Source organism: Bos indicus x Bos taurus, chromosome 7 (assembly GCF_003369695.1).
Source record: "Bos indicus x Bos taurus breed Angus x Brahman F1 hybrid chromosome 7, Bos_hybrid_MaternalHap_v2.0, whole genome shotgun sequence".
Lineage (NCBI taxonomy): Eukaryota > Metazoa > Chordata > Mammalia > Artiodactyla > Bovidae > Bos > Bos indicus x Bos taurus.
In genome coordinates, this window is record NC_040082.1 from 108,739,499 (window position 1) to 108,758,624 (window position 19,126).

General features: G+C 45.7%; 1 protein-coding gene across 3 annotated transcripts in view; it reads left to right on the top strand.

Annotated features, from left to right (window-relative positions):
* RUFY1 (RUN and FYVE domain containing 1) overlaps positions 1-18,157 on the top strand; it is a 64,248-nt gene extending 46,091 nt beyond the window's left edge. For all 3 annotated transcript variants that reach the window (XM_027548435.1, XM_027548436.1, XM_027548437.1), the window contains exons 12-18: positions 3,910-4,007; positions 9,643-9,762; positions 10,422-10,551; positions 12,176-12,270; positions 14,817-14,865; positions 16,563-16,640; positions 17,543-18,157. In XM_027548435.1, coding sequence (XP_027404236.1) covers positions 3,910-4,007; positions 9,643-9,762; positions 10,422-10,551; positions 12,176-12,270; positions 14,817-14,865; positions 16,563-16,640; positions 17,543-17,689 — 717 coding nt within the window. In that variant the 3' untranslated portion in view covers positions 17,690-18,157. The remainder of the gene's footprint in view (positions 1-3,909; positions 4,008-9,642; positions 9,763-10,421; positions 10,552-12,175; positions 12,271-14,816; positions 14,866-16,562; positions 16,641-17,542) is intronic.
* Positions 18,158-19,126: the final 969 nt, after the last annotated feature.

Sequence of the window (19,126 nt, forward strand, 5' to 3'; positions counted from 1 at the left end):
GAGCACAGGCTCAGCAGTTGTGGTGCTCGGGTTTAGTTGCTCATGGCATGAGCGATTTTCCGTGATCAGGGATGGAACCCGTGTCTCCTGCATTTTCAGGCAGATTCTTAACCACTGGACCCCCAGACAAGTCCATGAAGTTGTTCTTTATTTCTTTTTTGCTCAGAGATTTTTCTCATAAATAAATACTAAATGTCTTAGGCTTTTTTGCATTTTATCTATTGTGATAGAACAGTTCTTTTTCTCCCTTATTTATGTGGCAATTTATAGATTAACGTTCCTGGATTCCTACCTGATTGTGATATATTTAAATATGTAGCTAATGTGTATGTTTATACATGAGACAGACCTCTAACTTTCTTTCCTATTACTAACCTTATGTGGCTTCAAAATCATGGTTGGACTGATACTGTAAAATAAGGTTTCCTGTTCTCTTTCTTAGAAATAACTCTTATAAGATAGCAAGTATTTATTCTCCAAAAGTTTTGAGAATCCCATCCATGTTATGAGAATCCCATTCATCTGGGCTGGGCTTTTTGGCTTAAGAAGACTATGACTGCCATTTCAATTTATTGAATGCTTACTGGTTTATTCGTATTTTCCATTTCTTCTCAGACCAATTTTGGTATATTTTATACTTTTTCCCAAAATGTGTCTTGTTTTATTTAGGTTTTCAAGTGTTCTAGCTCATAATTGTTTATAATATTCTTTTGCAGAATTTTAAAATCTCTTTCAGTGTTTTCTTATTGCATTTTCTGTCTTTCTTCCTTATCTAATCTTGCCAGAATTGTGTCTGTTCTTTTCAAAGAACTGGCTTGTTTTCTAATATTCCTTATTGTGTACAGTTATTGTTTCTTATTTCATTGATCTCTACCTTCACTTTTATTATATTCTTTCTTATTTCTTAGGGTTTACTCTGTGGCTCATTTTCAGCTTCTGAAATGCATACTTAGCTCATCTGTTTTATTTTTTTTAATTTCATTAAATATTTTATTTAAAGTTTAAAATTGCCCACAAGTACTATTTTAGCTAGGCTTCCCCAATGGCTCAGATGGCAAAGAGTCTGCCTGTAGTGCAGGAGACCTGGGTTTGATCCCTGGATCGGGAAGATCCCCTGGAGAAGGAAATGGCAACCCACTCCAGTATTCTTGCCTGGTACCCATAGACAAAGGAGCCTGGTGGGCTACAGTCCATGGGATCACAAAGAGTTGGACATGACTCAGCGACTTCACTTCACTGCACTGCTTTAGCTATGGCACTCACATTTTGAGAAAAGTATTTCATTGATTGGGTTGGCCAAAAGGTTTGTTTGGTTTTTTCCGTAAGACAGCTCTTGCAACATTTAGTCTTTAACTTCATTCAAAACAGTTTTGTTAGATTGTATCATGACAGTTGTTATAGCAGCCTGCATTTTCAAAAAACTTCGCAAAATTGGTGAATTTTTGTAAAGCTATTTTAATATTGAAGATGGAAGGGAAAAAGCATTTTTGGCATATTGTTATTTATTATTTCAAGGAAGGTAAAAATGCAACTGAAATGCAAAAAAATGTATGTGTGCAGTGTGTGGAGAAAGTGCTGGTCAACTGTGTCGGAAGTGGTTTGTGCAGTTTGCTGTTGGAGATTTCTTGCTGGATGATGCTCCCCAGTCAGATGGACCTGTTGAAGTCAATAGAGGTTAAATCAAGACATCAATTGACAATAATCAGTGTTAAATTACATGAGAGATAGCTGACATACTCAAAATATCCAAATTAAGTGTTGAAAATTATTTGCACCCCCTTGGTTATGTTAATCATTTTAATGGCTTGGGTTCCACATAAGCGAAATAAACCTTCTTGACCATATTTCCACATGTCGTTCTCTTCTGAAACGTAATAAAAACATTCCTTTTTAAAAACAAATCGTGAAGGGCAACGAAAAGTGGATACTGTACAATAATATAGAATAGAAGAGATCATGGGGTGAGCAAAATGAACTACCACCAACCTCGCCAAAGGCAGGTCTTCATCCAAAGAAGGTGATGTTATATATATGGTGGGATTAGAAGGGAGTCCTCTATTATGAGCTCCTTCCAGAAAAACCAAACAATTAATTCTAATAAATACTGCTCCCAATTAGACCAACTGAATGCAGCTGTTGATGAAAACTGTCCAGAATTAGTCAACAGAAAATGCATAGTCTTCCATCAGGATAACACAAGACCACATGTTTCTTTGATGACCAGACAAAAACTGTTACAGCTTGGCTGGGAAGTTCTTCTTTAAAAAAAAAAAAAAAAGATAGGGTTTTGTTTGGTTTTATTTATTCATTTGGCTGTGCCAAGTCTTAATTGTGGCATGCAGGATCTTTAGTTGCAGCGTGTGGGATCTAGTTCCCTGACCAGGGATCGAACCTGGGCCCCCTGCAGTGGGCTCTCAGCCCCTGGATCATCAGGGAAGTCCCTGGCTTCGAAGTTCTGATTCTTGCACTGTATTCACCAGACACTGCACCTTCAGATTTCCATTTATTTAAATCTTTACAAAATTCTCTTCATGGAAAAAAATTCAGTTACTTGGAAGAATGTAAAAGGCACCTGCAACACTTCTTTGCTCAAAAAGATAAAAAGTTTGGGGAAGATGGAATATGAAGTTGCCTGGAAAATGGCAGGAGGTAGTGGAACAAAATAGCATGTTGTTCAATAAAGTTCTTGTTGAAAATGAAAAATGTGTCTTTTATTTCTTACCTAAAAACCAAAGTACCTTATTGGCCAACCCAATAAAAATCATATTTTTCTTATCTATCATCTCTGAAATTAAGACACGTCTTATAGTCAGTGTCATGACATGTTTCAAGTAGCAGTCTTTTCCTTTCTTAGTGGTATATAAAATTAGGATGCATCTTCAGTAATGAAATACTGCAGTGTTTTCAGTGTCTTTCAGCTCTAAGTATTTCATAATTTCTCTTCTGATTTTTTTAGCTCAATGTACTTTAGTAATATTCTACTCCATTTCCAGATGTGAGGTGTTCAGCTACTCTTTAGTTGCTTACATCTAGTTTTATTACGTTAAAGCCAGAAAATACAGTCTATGTATTCCTAGGAATGTATCAGTACTTCTTTCTGTCTTCAGTCTTTCTGTTGCCTTGTATTTAAGAGTGTCTCTTGTAGACACACAGAAACATGTTTGGTTGTTTTGTTTGGTTTTGTTTTTTTTGCTGCCTCCTGGTCACTCAGCATCTGCCACAGTTGAAAGCTTGGGTTGAGAAAGTCACATGGGTGGGGGTACGAACCCAGCTGCACCGCATTTGTGCTGTAACCTTTACCCAGCTGCTTTCTCCTTCTGAGCCTCCGTCTCTTGCTCAGAGAAGTTGCTGCCAAGTCGCTTCAGTCGTGTCCGACTCTGTGCGACCCCATAGACAGCAGCCCACCAGGCTCATTGAAGTGGGGGCTCACAATGCCCGCCATGAGAACCCTGCAAGACTCTCATAAACTCATGGAGGTGCCTGGCATATGAGAAGGCTCAGCAATGTTGAGTCAGATCTGACTCTGAAGTTCCTTTTCAAAAAGGGACTTGGCCTGTTCAAACACAGAGCTTCATTACCTCCCTCTCTGCCTTTTTTCCACCGCTCTGCGAGGTTGCAGGATCTTAATTCCCTAATTAGGGACTGAACCCAGGCCACAGCAGTGAAAACGCCAAGTCCTAACCGCTGGACTACTAGGAAATTCCCCCTCTGCCTTTCTTTATGTTGATGACACTGGGAGCGTTAACCTCGTTTGTCTTCCAGGGCTGTAGTGAAGAGCCGCAATTAATGAAACACTCTTGAAAGTATTATTTAAAAAGTACAAAGAGAACAGTTGAACCCTCTTGTAATCCAGAACAGGCAGGGGGGTGAGACAGAAGCAGAAAATGACCTCTTTCCTTGCTTTTATAGAATGCCGAGAGCAGTTTACAACAGAAGAATGAAGTCATTACATCTTTTGAAGAAAAAGCCAATCAAGTCATGTCCAGCATGAAACAAGTGGAAGAAAGGTAAACTTCCTCCTGGCAGATATTCCCTAGAAGGTACTAGGCATTGTCTGGGCCTGCAGACTTACTCAGAGTCTCTCTCAAAAGTATAGACAAGTTGGAATGACTTTCCTTCAGGTCTTTAGTCTTGCCCAGAAAGGGGACTGGATTCCCTAGTTTTGCCTAAGCGTGTATTCAGTTATTCAACTTTTGGGCTACTATATCACTTTGACATCTCAGGGAGTCAGAACTATCCACTGAGCTCACATTTAAATCAGGTCAGGGACTTCCCTGGCAGTCCAGTGGATAAGACTCTGCACTTCCGTTGCAAGGGGCAGAGGTTTGATCCCTGGTCAGGGAACTAAGATCCTGCGTGCTGCACAGCATGACCAAAAAATAAAAGTTAAATAAATAAATAGCAGGTCAGTAAGGGATCAGAATACAGTTAAAAAAAAATAGACTCATACAAATATAGGTGACTTTTTTTTTTTTAACAAAGGTACAAAGCCATTTCAATGGAGAAAGGATAGGTTTTTTTCAATACATGGTTTTGGAAACAATTGGGTATCCATAAGCCAAAAAATGAACCTCAATTTAGACCATACCTTTATATAAAAATTAAAATGAATCATGAATCTACATGTAAAACTAAAAACTTTTAGAAGAAAACATAAGAGAAAAATCTTTGTGGCCTTGGGTTAGACAAAGAATTCTTAGATGTGACATAAAAGCTCTGTTCATAAGAGAAAAACTTGATAAATTGGACTTCCTCAAAATTTAAAACTTTTGTTCAGTGGAAGACACAGCTAAGAGAATAAAAATCCCATATCTGACAAAGGACTCATATCCAGAATATATAAAGAACTCTCAAAACTCAATGAACAGTCCAGTCTAACACAGACAAAAGGCTTGAAAAGACCCTGCATCAAATAGGACATATGGAGGGCAAATAAGCACACAAAAAGGCAGTCAAGAAATCTGTTGGATTTCTTAAGACTAACTATGATATATCAGAAAAAGAAAAAAAAAAAATTGCTGTTTAACATCACATCCAAAAAAAAAAAAAAAACCCTAGGGATAAACCTAACCAAGGAAGTGAAAGACTTTGAAGATGATTCAAGGAAATGTAAAGATATCCCACGTTCTTGGATTGGAAGAAGTAATACAGTTAAAATGACCATACAACCCAAAGCAACCTATAGACTTAATGTGATCCCTATCAAATTACCTATGACATTTTTCACAGAACTACAACAAATAATCCTAAAATTTATATGCAACCATGAAAGACCCTGGATGCCAAAGCCATCCTGAGGGAAAAGAACAAAGCTGGAGAAGTAACCCTCCCAGACTTCAGACAATACTACAAAGTGATAGTAGTCAAAACAGTATGGTATTGGCACAAAAACAGACCTGGATCAATGGACAGAATAGAGAGACCAAAAATAAACCCACACACCTACGTCAATTAATCTTTGACAAAGGAGGCTAGAATATACAATGGAGAAAAGATGGTCTGTTCAGCAGGTGTTGGCAAAGCTGGACAGCCTCATGTAAATCAGTGAAGTCAGAACACTCCCTCACACTATACGCAAAAATAAACTCAAAATGGTTTAAAGACTTAAATGTGAGTTGTTGTTGTTCAGTTGCTAATAAGTCATGTCCAACTCTTTGCAACCCCAACAGACTGTAGCACTGTCCTCTATTATTTCCTGGAGTTTGTCAAATTCATGTCCATTGAGTCAGTGATGCTGTCTGTCTAGCCATCTCACCCTCTGCTGCCCCCATCTCCTTTTGCATTCGATTCTTCCCAGCATCAGGGTCTGTTCCAATGAGTCTGCTCTTTGCATCAGGTGGCCAAAGTATTGGAGCTTCAGCTTCAGCATCAGTCCTTCCAATGAATATTCAGGACTGATTTCCTTTAGAATGGTCTGGTTTGATCTCTTTGCAGTCCAAGGGACTCAAGAGTCTCCTCCAACACCACAGTTCAAAGGCGTCAGTTCTTTGGTGCTTAGCCTTCTTTATGGTCCAACTCTCACATCCATATATGACAACTGGAAAAACCATAGCTTTGACTATACAGACCTTTGTCAGAAAAGTGATGTCCCTACTTTCTAATACACTGTCTAGGTTGGTCATAGCTTTCCTTCCAAGAAGCAAGCATCTTTTAACTTCATGGCTGCATCACCATCCACAGTGGTTTTGGAGCCCAAGAAAATAAAATCTGTCTTCAACTTTTTCCCCTCTATTTGCCATGAAGTGATGGGACTGGATGCCATGATCTTAGTTTTTCTAATCTTTTTCAAGCCAGCTTTTTCACTCTCTTCTTTCAAGAGGCTCTTTAGTTCCTCTTTACTTTCTGCCAGTAGGGTGGAATCATCTGCATATCTGAGGTTATTGATATTTCTCCCAGCAGTCTTGACTCCACCTTGTGATTCATCCAGCCTAGCATATAAGATAAATAATCAGGGTGACAGTATACAGCCTTGTCACACTCCTTTCCTGATTTGGAATCAATCAGTTGTTCCATGTCTGGTTCTAACTGTTGCTTCTAGACCTGCATATAGGTTTCTCAGGAGACAGGGAAGTGGGGTGGGGGGCATTACTTGAAGACCATTGAGGACCTAGGGGCTCAGATTTTTCCAAATTCTGTGGCCAATGCCTGCATCATTCTACAGATTGACAATGCCCCATCTCATCTTGCTGCTGATGACTTCAGAGTCAAGTATGAGACAGAGCTGGCCATTCACCAGTCTGTTGAAAGTGACATCCACAGACTTTTCAGGTTACTGATGACACCTGTGTCACCGGCTGCAGCTGGAGACTGAGATTGAGGCTCTCAAGCAGGAGCTGCTTTTCATGAAGAAGAACCATGAGGAGGAACTTGGGTTACCATAGAATTGGATGCCCTCAAACCTCAGGACTTCAACAAGATCATGGCAGACACTGGGCCCTGTACAATGAGCTGGCTCAGGAGAACCAGGAGGAGCCAGACCAGTACTGGTCCCAGCAGATCAAGGAGAGCACCACAGTGGTCACTTTACACAGTCTGAGGTAGGAGCTCCTGAGATGACTTTCTCAGAGCTGAGACACCATCTAGTCCCTGGAGATCAACCTGGACTCCATGAGAAATCTGAAGGCCAGCTTGGAAAACAGCCTGAGGGAGGTGGAGGCCCACTATGCCATGCAGATGGAGCAGGCCATCAGGGTCCTCCTGCACCTGGAGTCAGAGCTAGCCCAGACTGAGGCAGAGGGGTAATGCCAGACCCAGGAATATGAGGCCCTGCTGAACATCAAGGTCAAGCTAGAGGCTGAGATCAACACCTCCTGCCACCTGCTGGAAGATGGGGAAGACTTCAGTCTTGATGATGCTCTGGACAGCAGCAACTCTATGCAAGCCATCCAGAAGACCACCACCCTCAGGCTCGTGGAAGCAAAGTGGTGTCTAAAGCCTCAGATCCTGAAGTTTTGAGGCATTGAATGAATAGAAGCAGTGTACCCTGCAGAGCAGGAGGCCAATAAAAGTTGAGACGTTATTGCATTAAAAAAAAAATGAGCAGAAGACCTAAATAGACATGTCTTCAAAGAAGACAGATGAAAAGATGCTCCATCATGGCTAATTATTAGAGAAATGCAAATCAAGACTACAATAAAGTGTCATTTCAAACCAGTCAGAATGGCCAACATGGAAAGTCTATAAATAAATGCAGGAAAGGGTGTGGAGAAAAAGGAACCCTCCTGTACTTGGTGAAAATAAAAAATTGGTGCAGCCACTGTGGAAAACAGTATGGAGATTCTTTTAAAAACTAAAAGTAGAGTTGCCATATGATCCAGCAGTCCCGCTCTTGGGCATATATCCAGAAAAGATGAAAGCTCTAATTCAAAAAGACATGTGCACCCCCAGTGTTCATAGCAGACCATTTACAATAACCAAGACATGGAAGCAAACTTAATGTCCATCAGTTAATGAATGGATAAAGAAGATGTGGTACATACATACAATGGAATATTACTCAGCCATAAAAAATAATTAAATATTGATTTGGAGCAACATGGATAAACCTAGAGATTATCATACCAAGTAAAATAAGTTAGAGAAAGACAAATATATGATATCACTTATATGTGGAATCTAAAAAAAAAATGTTACAAAGGAACTTATTTTCAAAACAGGAACAGACTCAGAAAAACAAACTTATGGTTACCAAATGGGAAAGTGGGGAGGGATAAACTGGGAGAGTGATGAATAGACATATACCACTTTAAACTGGATAAACACAGTGATTTTCTGATACCTTATAGCACAGGGAGCTATATTCAATATCTTGTTCAGTTCAGTTCAGTCACTCAGTCGTGTCTGACTCTGCGAACCCATGGACTCCAGCACGCCAGGCCTCCCTGTCCATCACCAACTCCTGGAGTTTACTCAAACTCATGTCCATTGAGTCGGTGATGCCATCCAACCATCTCATCCTCTGTCACCCCCTTCTCCTCCTGCCTTCAGTCTTTCCCAGCATCAGGGTCTTTTCCAGTGAGTCAGTTCTTCACATCAGGTGGCCAAAGTACTGGCATTTCAGCATCAGTCCTTCCAATGAATATTCAAGACTGATTTCCTTTAGGATGGACTGGTTGGATCTCTTTGCAGTCCAAGGGACTCTCAAGGGTCTTCCTTCTCCAACACCACAGTTCAAAAGCATCAATTCTTTGACATTCAGCTTTCTTTATAGTCCATCACTCACATCCATACATGACTATTGGAAAAACCACAGCTTTGACTAGATGGACCTTTGTCAGCAAAGTAATGTCTCTGCTTTTTAATATGCTATCTAGGTTGGTCATAACTTTTCTTCCAAAATCAACTATGTTTCCATTTTTAAAAATTGTTCAGCATTAGCCATTAGGGAAGTACATGTTAAAATCACAATGAGATGCCACTGCACACCTATTAGAACAGCTAAATTTTTTTTTTAATGATAATACCAGGTGCTGGTGAGACTACAAAGCAACCGGAGCACTCATGCATTACTAGTGGGAATGTGCTTTGGAAAAGAGTCTCTGAAAAAAGCTAAACATACTCCTATCATATGATCCAATAATCCCATTGCTGACTGTTTGCCCAAAAGGAGTGAAAACCCATGTTTCCAAAAAAACCTGTACACAAATGCTTATAGCATCTCTATTCATAATGGCCAAAATCTAGAAGCAACTCAGATGTCTTTCATCAAGAGAATGGATAAACGGGTCATCTACCCAATGAAATTCTACCCAGCATAAAAAGGAATAACCACTAATACACACAGAAACTTGGGTTGATCTCAAAGATACGCTGAAAGAAAGAAGCCAGTCTCAAAAGGCTGTGTGAAATATAATTCCGTGTATTAATATATGACATTTGGGGTGGAGAGGTGTGAGTCAAAGGGGCAGTGGTAAGGTGTTTTGCAGGGTGATGGAAATAGTCTGTGTCACCTGTTAGAATGGATTGTGGTAATGCTTACGTGAGTTTATGCCTGTGCTAAAGACTCACAGGATTATATACACAAAGGAGTCAATTTTATCATATAGTAATTTTTTAAAATGAAAGCCAGCAAGGATATGCAAAAATCATGGTAAATGTGAGGAGTGATCCTTTCCTTACAAGTATTTGGTTCCTTCGGTCTAGGTTACAGCACTCAGAGAGGGCGAGGCAGGGGGCCGAGGAGCGGAGCCGCAAGCTGCAGCAGGAGCTCAGCGGGAGGAGCAGCGCCCTGCAGCAGCAGCTTGCCCAGCTGCACGAGCAGTGGTAGGAGCCCTGGAGGCAGCATGTAGCTTCGTGGTGTGGCAGGGATCGGGGAGGCCATCTCCCAAGTGGGGCAGACAGCGTCCCACTTCATAGGTGACCCCTGCAAGGCTAGGATTAGGATGAGAGATGAGGTGTCTATTCCCCGCTTCACAAATGAGAAAAATGACTTCATGGGGGCTCAGTATAGTCCCCAAGGCTATTCAGCTGGTGAGAAAGGCATCAGGATTAAACTGAAACTCACCCCCACCCCTTAGTAGCTTCCTCTTGTCCCGAGCCCCCCAATATCCTCCACTGTTAGCTGGGCTCTTTAAAAAGCAGGATAAATGTTGCAGAATAATTGTCTCCATCTCAGTAGTAGGTTCTGTGTGTGCAGCCACAAGTGTTAGAGCTCTCTTCCTCCCTTCCCATTTGTGTAACTATCAAATGTGTGCCTGTGCCTGCTTTCCTTGACGTGTTCCTGGTCTTTCTTATGGAGGTGCAGATGGCCCTGGGGGAGCGGGAGCCTGATTTCTATGCTTTGTGGAAGGGTCTGTATGCTCACATCACAGTTCAGATTGCTGTGAATCCCCTGTTTCTGATGTGGTGACTTGGGTTGTGGATTGTGCATTTCCATGAAGATCTCTCATTGAGACTAACTCAAGTTCACTGTGCAAAAACAGCGCAAGTCTAGAGAAAGAGCTGAAATCAGAAAAAGAACAAAGACAAGCTCTTCAGCGAGAGTTACAGCATGAGAAAGACACTTCCTCTTTACTCCGAGCAGAGCTACAACAAGTAGAAGGATTAAAAAAGGTAAGGTGGACTGCCTTGGGGAGAAAAAGAGCTTCTAGATCTCCAGAAACTCCTGCCCAAGAGCCACCCAGCCAGCAAGTGAGACGCACGGCGGCTGCAGAGTCCGTCCCCGCTGTGCACACATCAGCTCTGGGTCTGGGACACTGTTCCCACATCCTCGGAGCCTCTGCTTCAGGAAGAAAAGACAAAGACAAATCCTAAGCCAGCGAGCAAACCAGAGATTCAGTGATGAGGGCTATGAAGAGAAGAAAACAGGAACGTGTTACCACACCGGGGTGGAGGGTGGCCTGGGAAGAGAGTGACAGTTAGACAGAGAACTGAATGGTGAAGCAGGGCCAGCCATGCACAGCTGCCAGGAAGTGTGAGGGACCGTCACAGTGAAAGAGCAGAGAGAAGGGCTGTGTGCCCTAGGTGTGACAGCAGAGGAAGGAGGGCTTGGGCAGCGACCCCAGACAGCCTTCCTGTGCCGCTGGGGCAGTTCCCAGACAAGGGTTTTGTCTTGTTGAACACAGTAATGGGCACCGCTGCAGTTTGAGGTAAAAGCCCTTTGATTTCTATTGGAAAGTACCTAGAGTCCCTCATGGGAGAGCCTGCTAGGCCCAGCGTGGGGGTTGCTAGTGAGGAGAGAGCTTTCCAGGAGCCACTCCAGCTCAGGGATGGGAGGAAAGGACTTCTAGAAAGTTCTGCATGATGGAACACTCCCCCTTCACTTCAAAATGCTTTGGTCTAAGATTTGAATTACACACACCCTGCAAAAGGAACAAAACAGCATATCTAACCTCACCAGGAAGCCTTAGCATGCCCTTGTGAGCCCGTGTTAAACGGTCTCCGGGGCAGAAGGCCCAGGGGGTGGCTGAGGTGGGAACTGCCCCCCACTCAGGCCTTAAGCCCTACTGCTTGCCCTGGGATCAGCCCTGAAAACCAAGTTACTTTTCCGAGTCTTCATCTCTGCCCTTGCCAGCCTGTGTCCTCAAGGTGTGCTCACCCCAGTTTATAGAGTCATCAACATTGTCCCCACTGAGCTTCACTCCGTGGCTCAGGGCCCCTGGAAGGGCTTGCCACCCTCAGGGCCATGAAGGAGATCCCAGATCTTGGCTTTCATCAGCCTTGCTCATTTATTTTCAGAAAATGTTGACCAGCTCTTTCCAAAAAAGTTTATTCCTAAACTAGCTTTCCCTGATACAAATCTGTCTTCTAATAGAAACAGAAAAAACTTTTTTTGCAAAAATCTGTTCGGAATGTTTCCTGCCCCACGTTCCACACTGCAGAGCCACTCATGAAGCGCTTCCCTTCCAGTTGTCCATCTGGAGAAACACACGAGTGTTTCTCAAAATAACCCTGTTGTGAATGAGATTGATACAACAAAACTGTTCCTTGCTCTTGCAAAACATTCTAGGGACTTCCCTGGTGATCCAGTGGCTAAGACTCCATGCTTCCACTGCAGAGGGGTGAAGGTTCAATCCCTGATCAAGGAACTAAGACCCTGCATGCCATGTGACATGACCAAAATTAAAAAATAGGAAAAAAAAAAACATTCCGACCTGCTTGTCAGTGTGATGACTAAACCTTTTTTTAAAAAAAGGACTTTGAGTTCTGTGTCAGGCATCTGGTTGGTTTGTTTTAGGAGCTGCGGGAGCTCCAGGACGAGAAGGCAGAGTTACAGAAGATCTGTGATGAGCAGGAACAAGCCCTCCAGGAAATGGGTCTGCACCTCAGCCAGTAAGAAACACACTCCCCTTGTCTGCCACCCACATCAGGGCCACCGGCCCCACCTCCCCCTGGAGAGTCACAGCAGCCTGCCCACTGTGTCACTTGAGCCGCAAACCCGTGTCCTTTTTGTCCAGGGAAGGGCAATCAGGGAGGCCTGCCAGCTGTTCAAGGGGAACCCCCTGCGCAGGAAGTCAGGCTTCAGGGACACAGCAGTGGTTTGGGTTAATTAATTCATCGAGAACATCCTTTTCTAGTGACCGGAAGTCTTACGGTCACAAACTGAGTGTCTGTGTCCCAGGGGAACCAGATGAGTGATAAGAGGGTGGTGTGTTTAGCTCCAGAGGGAGTGCTGTGGCTTTCGACTGTGAGCCCGCCACAGTGCAAGTCTGGCGACCACTTCCCTCCCTGGAGCCTGTAAACTCGCATCTGCCAGAGTCTGCCTGTCTGCCTCCGACGGGTGATACTGCGGGAGTGCACACCTCGCGGCTCTGTCTGCCCTCTGACTGAACAGGTGTCCTCCCTGATGTCTCAGTCCTGCCAGGTTGCTCTGGACAGTTTGGTAGGTCACACCGCAGGTGGTGGAACTTGCCCATTTGTGTGATTGTTGCATTTTTAAACAAAGTGGGTAGCTTTTTCTCCTCAAGTCACAACTCTTTTGGTTGCTAGTGACAGAAATCCAGTTCAAACTGGCTTAAGCAAAAAAAAGTCATCAGGAGTCAGTGTCTACCTGTCACTTGCCTCGCAGGTGGGCCTGGCCCCCAGCAGGGCTGTCTGTCAGAGGAACGAGCCTGTCTCTCTCCCGTCACTCCACAGAGATCCCAAGTTGACTCACGGCCCACCTGAGTCCTGGTGCAGGCTCAGTGAGCAGCAGAGCCCGGCTCAGGCCTGGTGCAGGACACACCGTGACCAGAGACGGGAGCTCAGAGCAGAGGAAACCAGACATACTCAAATAGTGCACATGTGTGCACAAGCTTGGGAGCTTTCTGTCTGCAGAGTTGGAAGGTCTCAAGCAGTGCAGTGCCCCACAAAAGTATAAGGAAGAATGTTATGACTCTGATGAGAAGGTGGTCTTTTTGGTAGTTTAATGTGAAGATGCTGCCCATTTGCTCTCCTCTCCCATTCAGCGGCTCTTTCTAGACCAGCTCAGGGCCACTGGTCCTTCCCCTGAGAGCTGCCTGCCCCCCACAGGTGGAGTGTGCCATGCGCTGCCCCCGCCTGGGGGGAGCTCTCAGAGAGTACCGGCCAGCTCTGAGGGCTCCCTGAAACTACTGAGAACCAGCTGTGGACGCTGACATGCTGCTGCTTCTTGGATGCGAGCGGTATTTAGAGAGACGGAGGCATTCTCAGGGTGCCCTCCCCCTTCTCACATGGCTTGCCCCGTTTTTTTCCTTCTGCCTGTGCTCTTCACGTTGGACAAACAGCAGAAGTCAGAGACACATTCCTAGTAAGGCAGAGGCCTCAGAAAAGCAAAGTCTGGTCTTAGAAAGGCACCCCTGCCCTTAGCAATCTCCACCTTCAGTGCCCTTCACAGCCGAGGTGTCAGCGCTGCAGATGAGACGTGTGTTCTCCCCGTTCCCTCCTTTATGCAAGCCCCCACCAGACGACAGAGAAGGGAAAGCCCACTGTCAGATGCCTCTCCCAGCTGCAGACACACGTCTGGATTCTCAAGTTGTGTTTCCCAGGGAAGTTCTTCTGTGTCCCAGGCCGCCTCTGGCCCCATCGGTCTGCCCTCCTGCTTCTGTAGCCGGGCGGGGAGGGGAGGAGCCCCTGCAAGCATTCCTGCAGGCCACAGGGTGTTTTCTTTCAAAGGCTCTGATGTTTGGTTTCCTCGTCCTTCCCTAGAAGTCTAAGCTGTGACTCAGAGCCTTCCTCTCTGACACTTGGATTAGGCGAATCCGGTGACAGTTTAAGCTAACTTCAGCTTTTAAAAAAGGGCTTTGACATACACATAGTGTTCTGCTTTATCTGGTTTAATTCTGCCATTTTAGACCATGTTCGGTCCTGTCTTCTATGTGGAGAACTAAGGAATTATTCTTCCGTTAATGAATGAGAGTGGAACAAGAACAAACTACCGTGCCCCCTGAGCCTGGCTGTTCTAGACAGAGCTGGCAGCAAGAGAGGGGCAGAGAGGCCTACAGATGTGGGTTCCCTCACCTGGTGAGGGAGTGCACCTGCCCCTCGCACATGTCACGGACGGGAACAGTTGCTCAGAGAAGCTAGAAACATGGGCTTTTATGAGATCATTCTGTTTTTAAATGATTGCAACTATTTCAAAGCCTTTTTAAACCCTGCCACAACTCAACAGCGTATATCTTGGGCCAGATTCAGTCCAGAGGCTCAGCCTCAAGACCGCCCCAGACACGAGCCAATACAGTGAGATGACTCTGGGACTGTAAAAAGGTGGAAAGAAGTTATTCTTTAAGAACTCACGTTATCATGTTCCTCTCTTACAGTCTTGTTGCCCTCACAAAGCCAAAAAGTTAACTGTGGATTTACTTCATGAGAGCTTGAAAGTCCCTCTTAGTGAGGCTGTGAATTTCTCTCTCTTTTTTAAGGTCAAAGCTGAAGATGGAAGACATCAAAGAAGTAAATAAGGCACTGAAGGTACTGGACTATTAACGTTATTAAGAATCACTGCTCGTAGCTGTCAGTCAGCTCATGCTCATATATTGGCATGCTCTTAGGTTTTCTCACAACAGTCAGATGAGAATATGTGGTTGATTCCTGGCTCCCATCACTTACAGATAAGAAAACGCTGCCCAGAGCTGTGTGTCTAGGCTGAGATGGTGGCGCAGACAAGCAGCAGGGCCTGAACTGGTCCTGGAGGAGTCAAGGTCCTCTGGTTCTGGTCTCTCTGCCGTCAGCTGCAGTTTGACATTAGACCTAGATCATAGGTGCCCTAATGAAGGAAATGAAAAGTGGCAGAAAGAGATCCAAGAAAGGTTGTCTTTTTTTTTTTTTTTTTTAATGATCAGAGTAAGACCTTTCCCTCCAGGTAAGGTGCTAGAGGCCACATTGTCCCATTAAAGTGCCCTGTGCCATTTCTGGGGACCATTTAAACCCTCAGCTGGGCCAAGTTTCTGAACCATTCTGGGGAGGGCAGAATGGCACACGCCACTTATGAGCAGGGACGTGTGGGCCAGGTGACCCAGTGTGGCGCTGAGCTAGCCCGCTGAGGCCGAGAGTGGAGTAACAGAGGGCAGGAGTGTCTGACTCTCAGCCTCAGCTCTGCTCTGGCAGCAGTGTACAGACAGCCCTCTTCCCAGGGGACCCTGCAGCACATGCTGGAGCAGAGACCCTTCTGTCTCCAGGCACTTGACTACCAGGCCGCCTCAGGTCAGAAGCAGCAAATTGTCACAGCAACTAACAGCAGCCTGGACTTGCAGTTCACATCAGCTTTGTTTTAGCCTCCCTTGTAGACTGAAAAGCTCCTTAGATGTCATTGCTGTGAGCTGTTTTTATCCCCCGCAGAGATAAACAAGTGTTTGCGCAAAATGTCAGCTGACTGTGCTAGAGGGAGGATAAGTCATGAAATGGGGCCCTAGCGCTTCCTGGAGCGGTGGAACACAAGGCTGAAAGCACGGTGGGCCTGTGCTGCACCTCCCAGCCGTATCTCTGTGTCATCAGGAAAGCGATAGTCAACAGAAGCCAAGGCGCCAGTAAAGCGCCTGGGGCGCTTGACCCTTGAACAGCTCAGTCTGAGACGAGCAAATGCACATCCCGGTTTTCCCTTAGAAAGACTTCCAGAAAGGCATATCTCTAAGCCTCAGGTGCCTCCTCTGCTCCCCCCGGGAAGCTCTGAGAATCAGGGCATCAGTGTGTATGGAGAAGCGCTTCCTGTCTCCGCAGCACGTTGCCCTTCTTTCTCAGCGGGGACTGGTGTCACAGATTTTCTAGTCTGGCTGCCAGGGTGGGCCTGTCTTCCTCCTGCCAGTTTAGGGGGCAGTTTGGATAATGTCTCAGCCAGGGATGGAGTTACAAGCACCAGACCCTGATTCTGATCACCTCGGCCCTAGGGCACTTACTGAAAGGGAGTGGAGTCTCAGGTTAACACGAGGCTGGAGAATCTGGCAACCTGCAGAGACAAGGAAGCCCCAGGACAGGCAGGCTGCAGCACTTGAGCTCCAGCTGTGGTCAGGCTTGGGGACAATCCTGGGACCACTTCTAGTGGAGAAGAGGCAGTGCCTCAAAAGCAAACCAGGTGCTATTAGGGATAGTGGATGCTGGGCTGAAGGATGAACATGGCTAAAGGCTCATCAGGAGCCAAGCCATAAAACAGGACTGTGTTCTTTCTTCCTCAGGGCCATACTTGGCTGAAAGACGATGAAGCAACACACTGTAAGCAGTGTGAAAAGGAGTTCTCCATTTCCCGGAGAAAGGTATGTGGGGTAGCCCTCCACTTGCTCGCCCAGGGACTAAGTTGGTACCTTGCCTGGGCCCTGGTTCTGGAGAAGGCCCGTAGGTCTAGGCCCGCTGCATTGGGTTCATGCTCACCGGTCTGCTGGCAGATGACTTCCCAGCCTGCCCCCCTTCAGGGACCTCAGCCCATTAGCGCAGGCCTTGTCTCCACCACAGTCCTGCCAGTGATTTGGGAGTTGGGGCTGCTTGTTTGCGGAAGTGGTCTAGGTGTGTGTGTATAAGCTGAAAATTCTGAGAGCAATAGGACCAGAATCTGGCCTAGTTAGGCAAAACCAGAACCTATGGGGAACCTGTGGGCAATCAGTCTTAAGCCTGGCATCCAGGTGGCTATCTGGGCACGGCACTTGCGGCCAGTGGATCTGCCTCTGCCTGTGTAGCCCGCCTTCAGGTTCCAGGAACACGTGGTCTTGGGCCCAGCCTTCAGTCCAAGGTTGACCAGGCCTTGACTGACCAGTTGGGCAGGGCAAGATACAGATGCCACACAAAATAGAGAGCCTTTATTAAAGGACTTCTCAGGAGTGGCTGGCTAAAGAAACCTTGGGTCACCACCATGGAATGCAGCAATTACAGGGAACATACCCAGGCACATAAGGTATCACTGACTACCAACTCAGAGTTGGCAAGTCCAAAAACACAAAGAAAAAGAACCTCACTCGTGCCATTCGACACCCCCTCCAACACTCCATGGATTTACAGGAACAGAAATGTAGAAACACGAGGTCTAGAAGAACCCCTTTCAAAATGATACAAGCCTCTGGAGGAGGGATTTTAGCATATTAAACTTTTAAAGATTGGTCAACTACAGTGGGTGTGCAGGCCCAGGCAGCACAGCAGTCGCTAACTGCCTCTTTTCACCCTCTAGCACCACTGCCGGAACTGTGGCCACATCTTCTGTAACGCGTGCTCCAGTAATGAGCTGGCCCTGCCCTCCTACCCCAGACCAGTCCGTGTGTGCGACAGCTGCCACACCCTGCTCCTTCAACGGTGCTCCTCCTCCACCAGCTCCTAAGGCAGGGGCCTCAGCAGGGCCTGCTTTCCAGACCAGTTGCCAGCCTATCTTCATCTCTGTGGGCAGCCTCAGAACAGTGCCAAACTCTCTGGGTCTTGAGTTGGTCTGGGACTTGGAAGGTTGGTTTCCAAGCTGGGCTGCTGGCCCTCTGGAACACAGCACACAGGACTGGAAGCTGCACATGCCTCTCCTTTCCAAGTTGTACGGAATCAACTCCTCTGGATTGAAATTCTCACTTGACACCACCGGCTTTGGTTCAGATGCAACTTCATGATTTTGCTATTATCATTTTTCAATTTCCAAAGAATTAACCTCTTTTGCAACAGCCCAACTAGTTGTAGTAATCAGGTCCTTTTCCTCCCTACCACCCCAGCATGCTTTCCCCTACTTCGGAGTCAAAAAAATTCACACCCTTGTGAATATCCATCATTAGCCCTGCAATAAAACTGTTTATTTTTCATTCTGGTATAACGAAGGAGCTTATGTCAGCTTCACAGGATGCCCAGAACAAGCCCCATTTCAGGACTAGAGGCCCTCAGTGAGGGTGGCTGCATCTGAGGTAGAGGCCTGAGCTTGCTGGGTTCTGGGGTGCAGGCTGCTGCCCAGCTGAATAAAGGACAAGCTGAGCTGTCCCCTACACACAACACACACCCCCCTAACTTCCCTCCACCGGTTAATGGCCTTGAGTATTCAGGTTACAGAAGTGTAACAAGTACTCTTAACACAATCAGACAGGTCAGCCCATCTGTATGCAAGGCCTCTTTTCAGTGCCCGAGTCCACCTCCCACCAGTGTTCTGACCTTGACTGTCCAGCCTCTGCTTGAGAGCCTGGCTCTCTCTTCCCTCTGTACTCTGTCCTAGCACAAGGCACACCCACAGCCTAGCTGATTCCACATCTGCTCACCTAAACACACCGTTACGGATGGGAAACATGGAAGGTTCAACGACATTAGGTCCCAGATCTGTGTGACCAGCCTCCAAAACTGTGTGCCCTGCTTCAAAGCTACATTCATTCCGAAGTGCAGATTTTTGAGTCCTATTTAAGGAAGCACATGGCAGCAAAAAGGGACTTTGTCCTCTTCCCTAACCTAATCTGAGCTTTCTTAACCTCATTCAGGGCCCAACTTTCCCCAGCGTTTACATACCACACTTCCCCCAAATGGTCTAGCATTAGATCAATGGTCTAGCATTAGATCTGTACCTTGTTTGCAGCGTGTCCAGTTTTTACTCCAACTTGCTGGGGAGCCTTAGGTTAAGTCACTCCTCAGCCTGTCTCATCTGCACACAGAAGGGGAGCAGGATACCTTCCTGCTTCAAGACAGTTCTGACAGTTCCCACCACTACCACACTAAGTGCTCTTCCCTTTATCATCCTGATTTCTTCTAAAACCTGCCCCTGCCCCATGCCCCATGCCCCAAGCACTATTCACAAAGAATG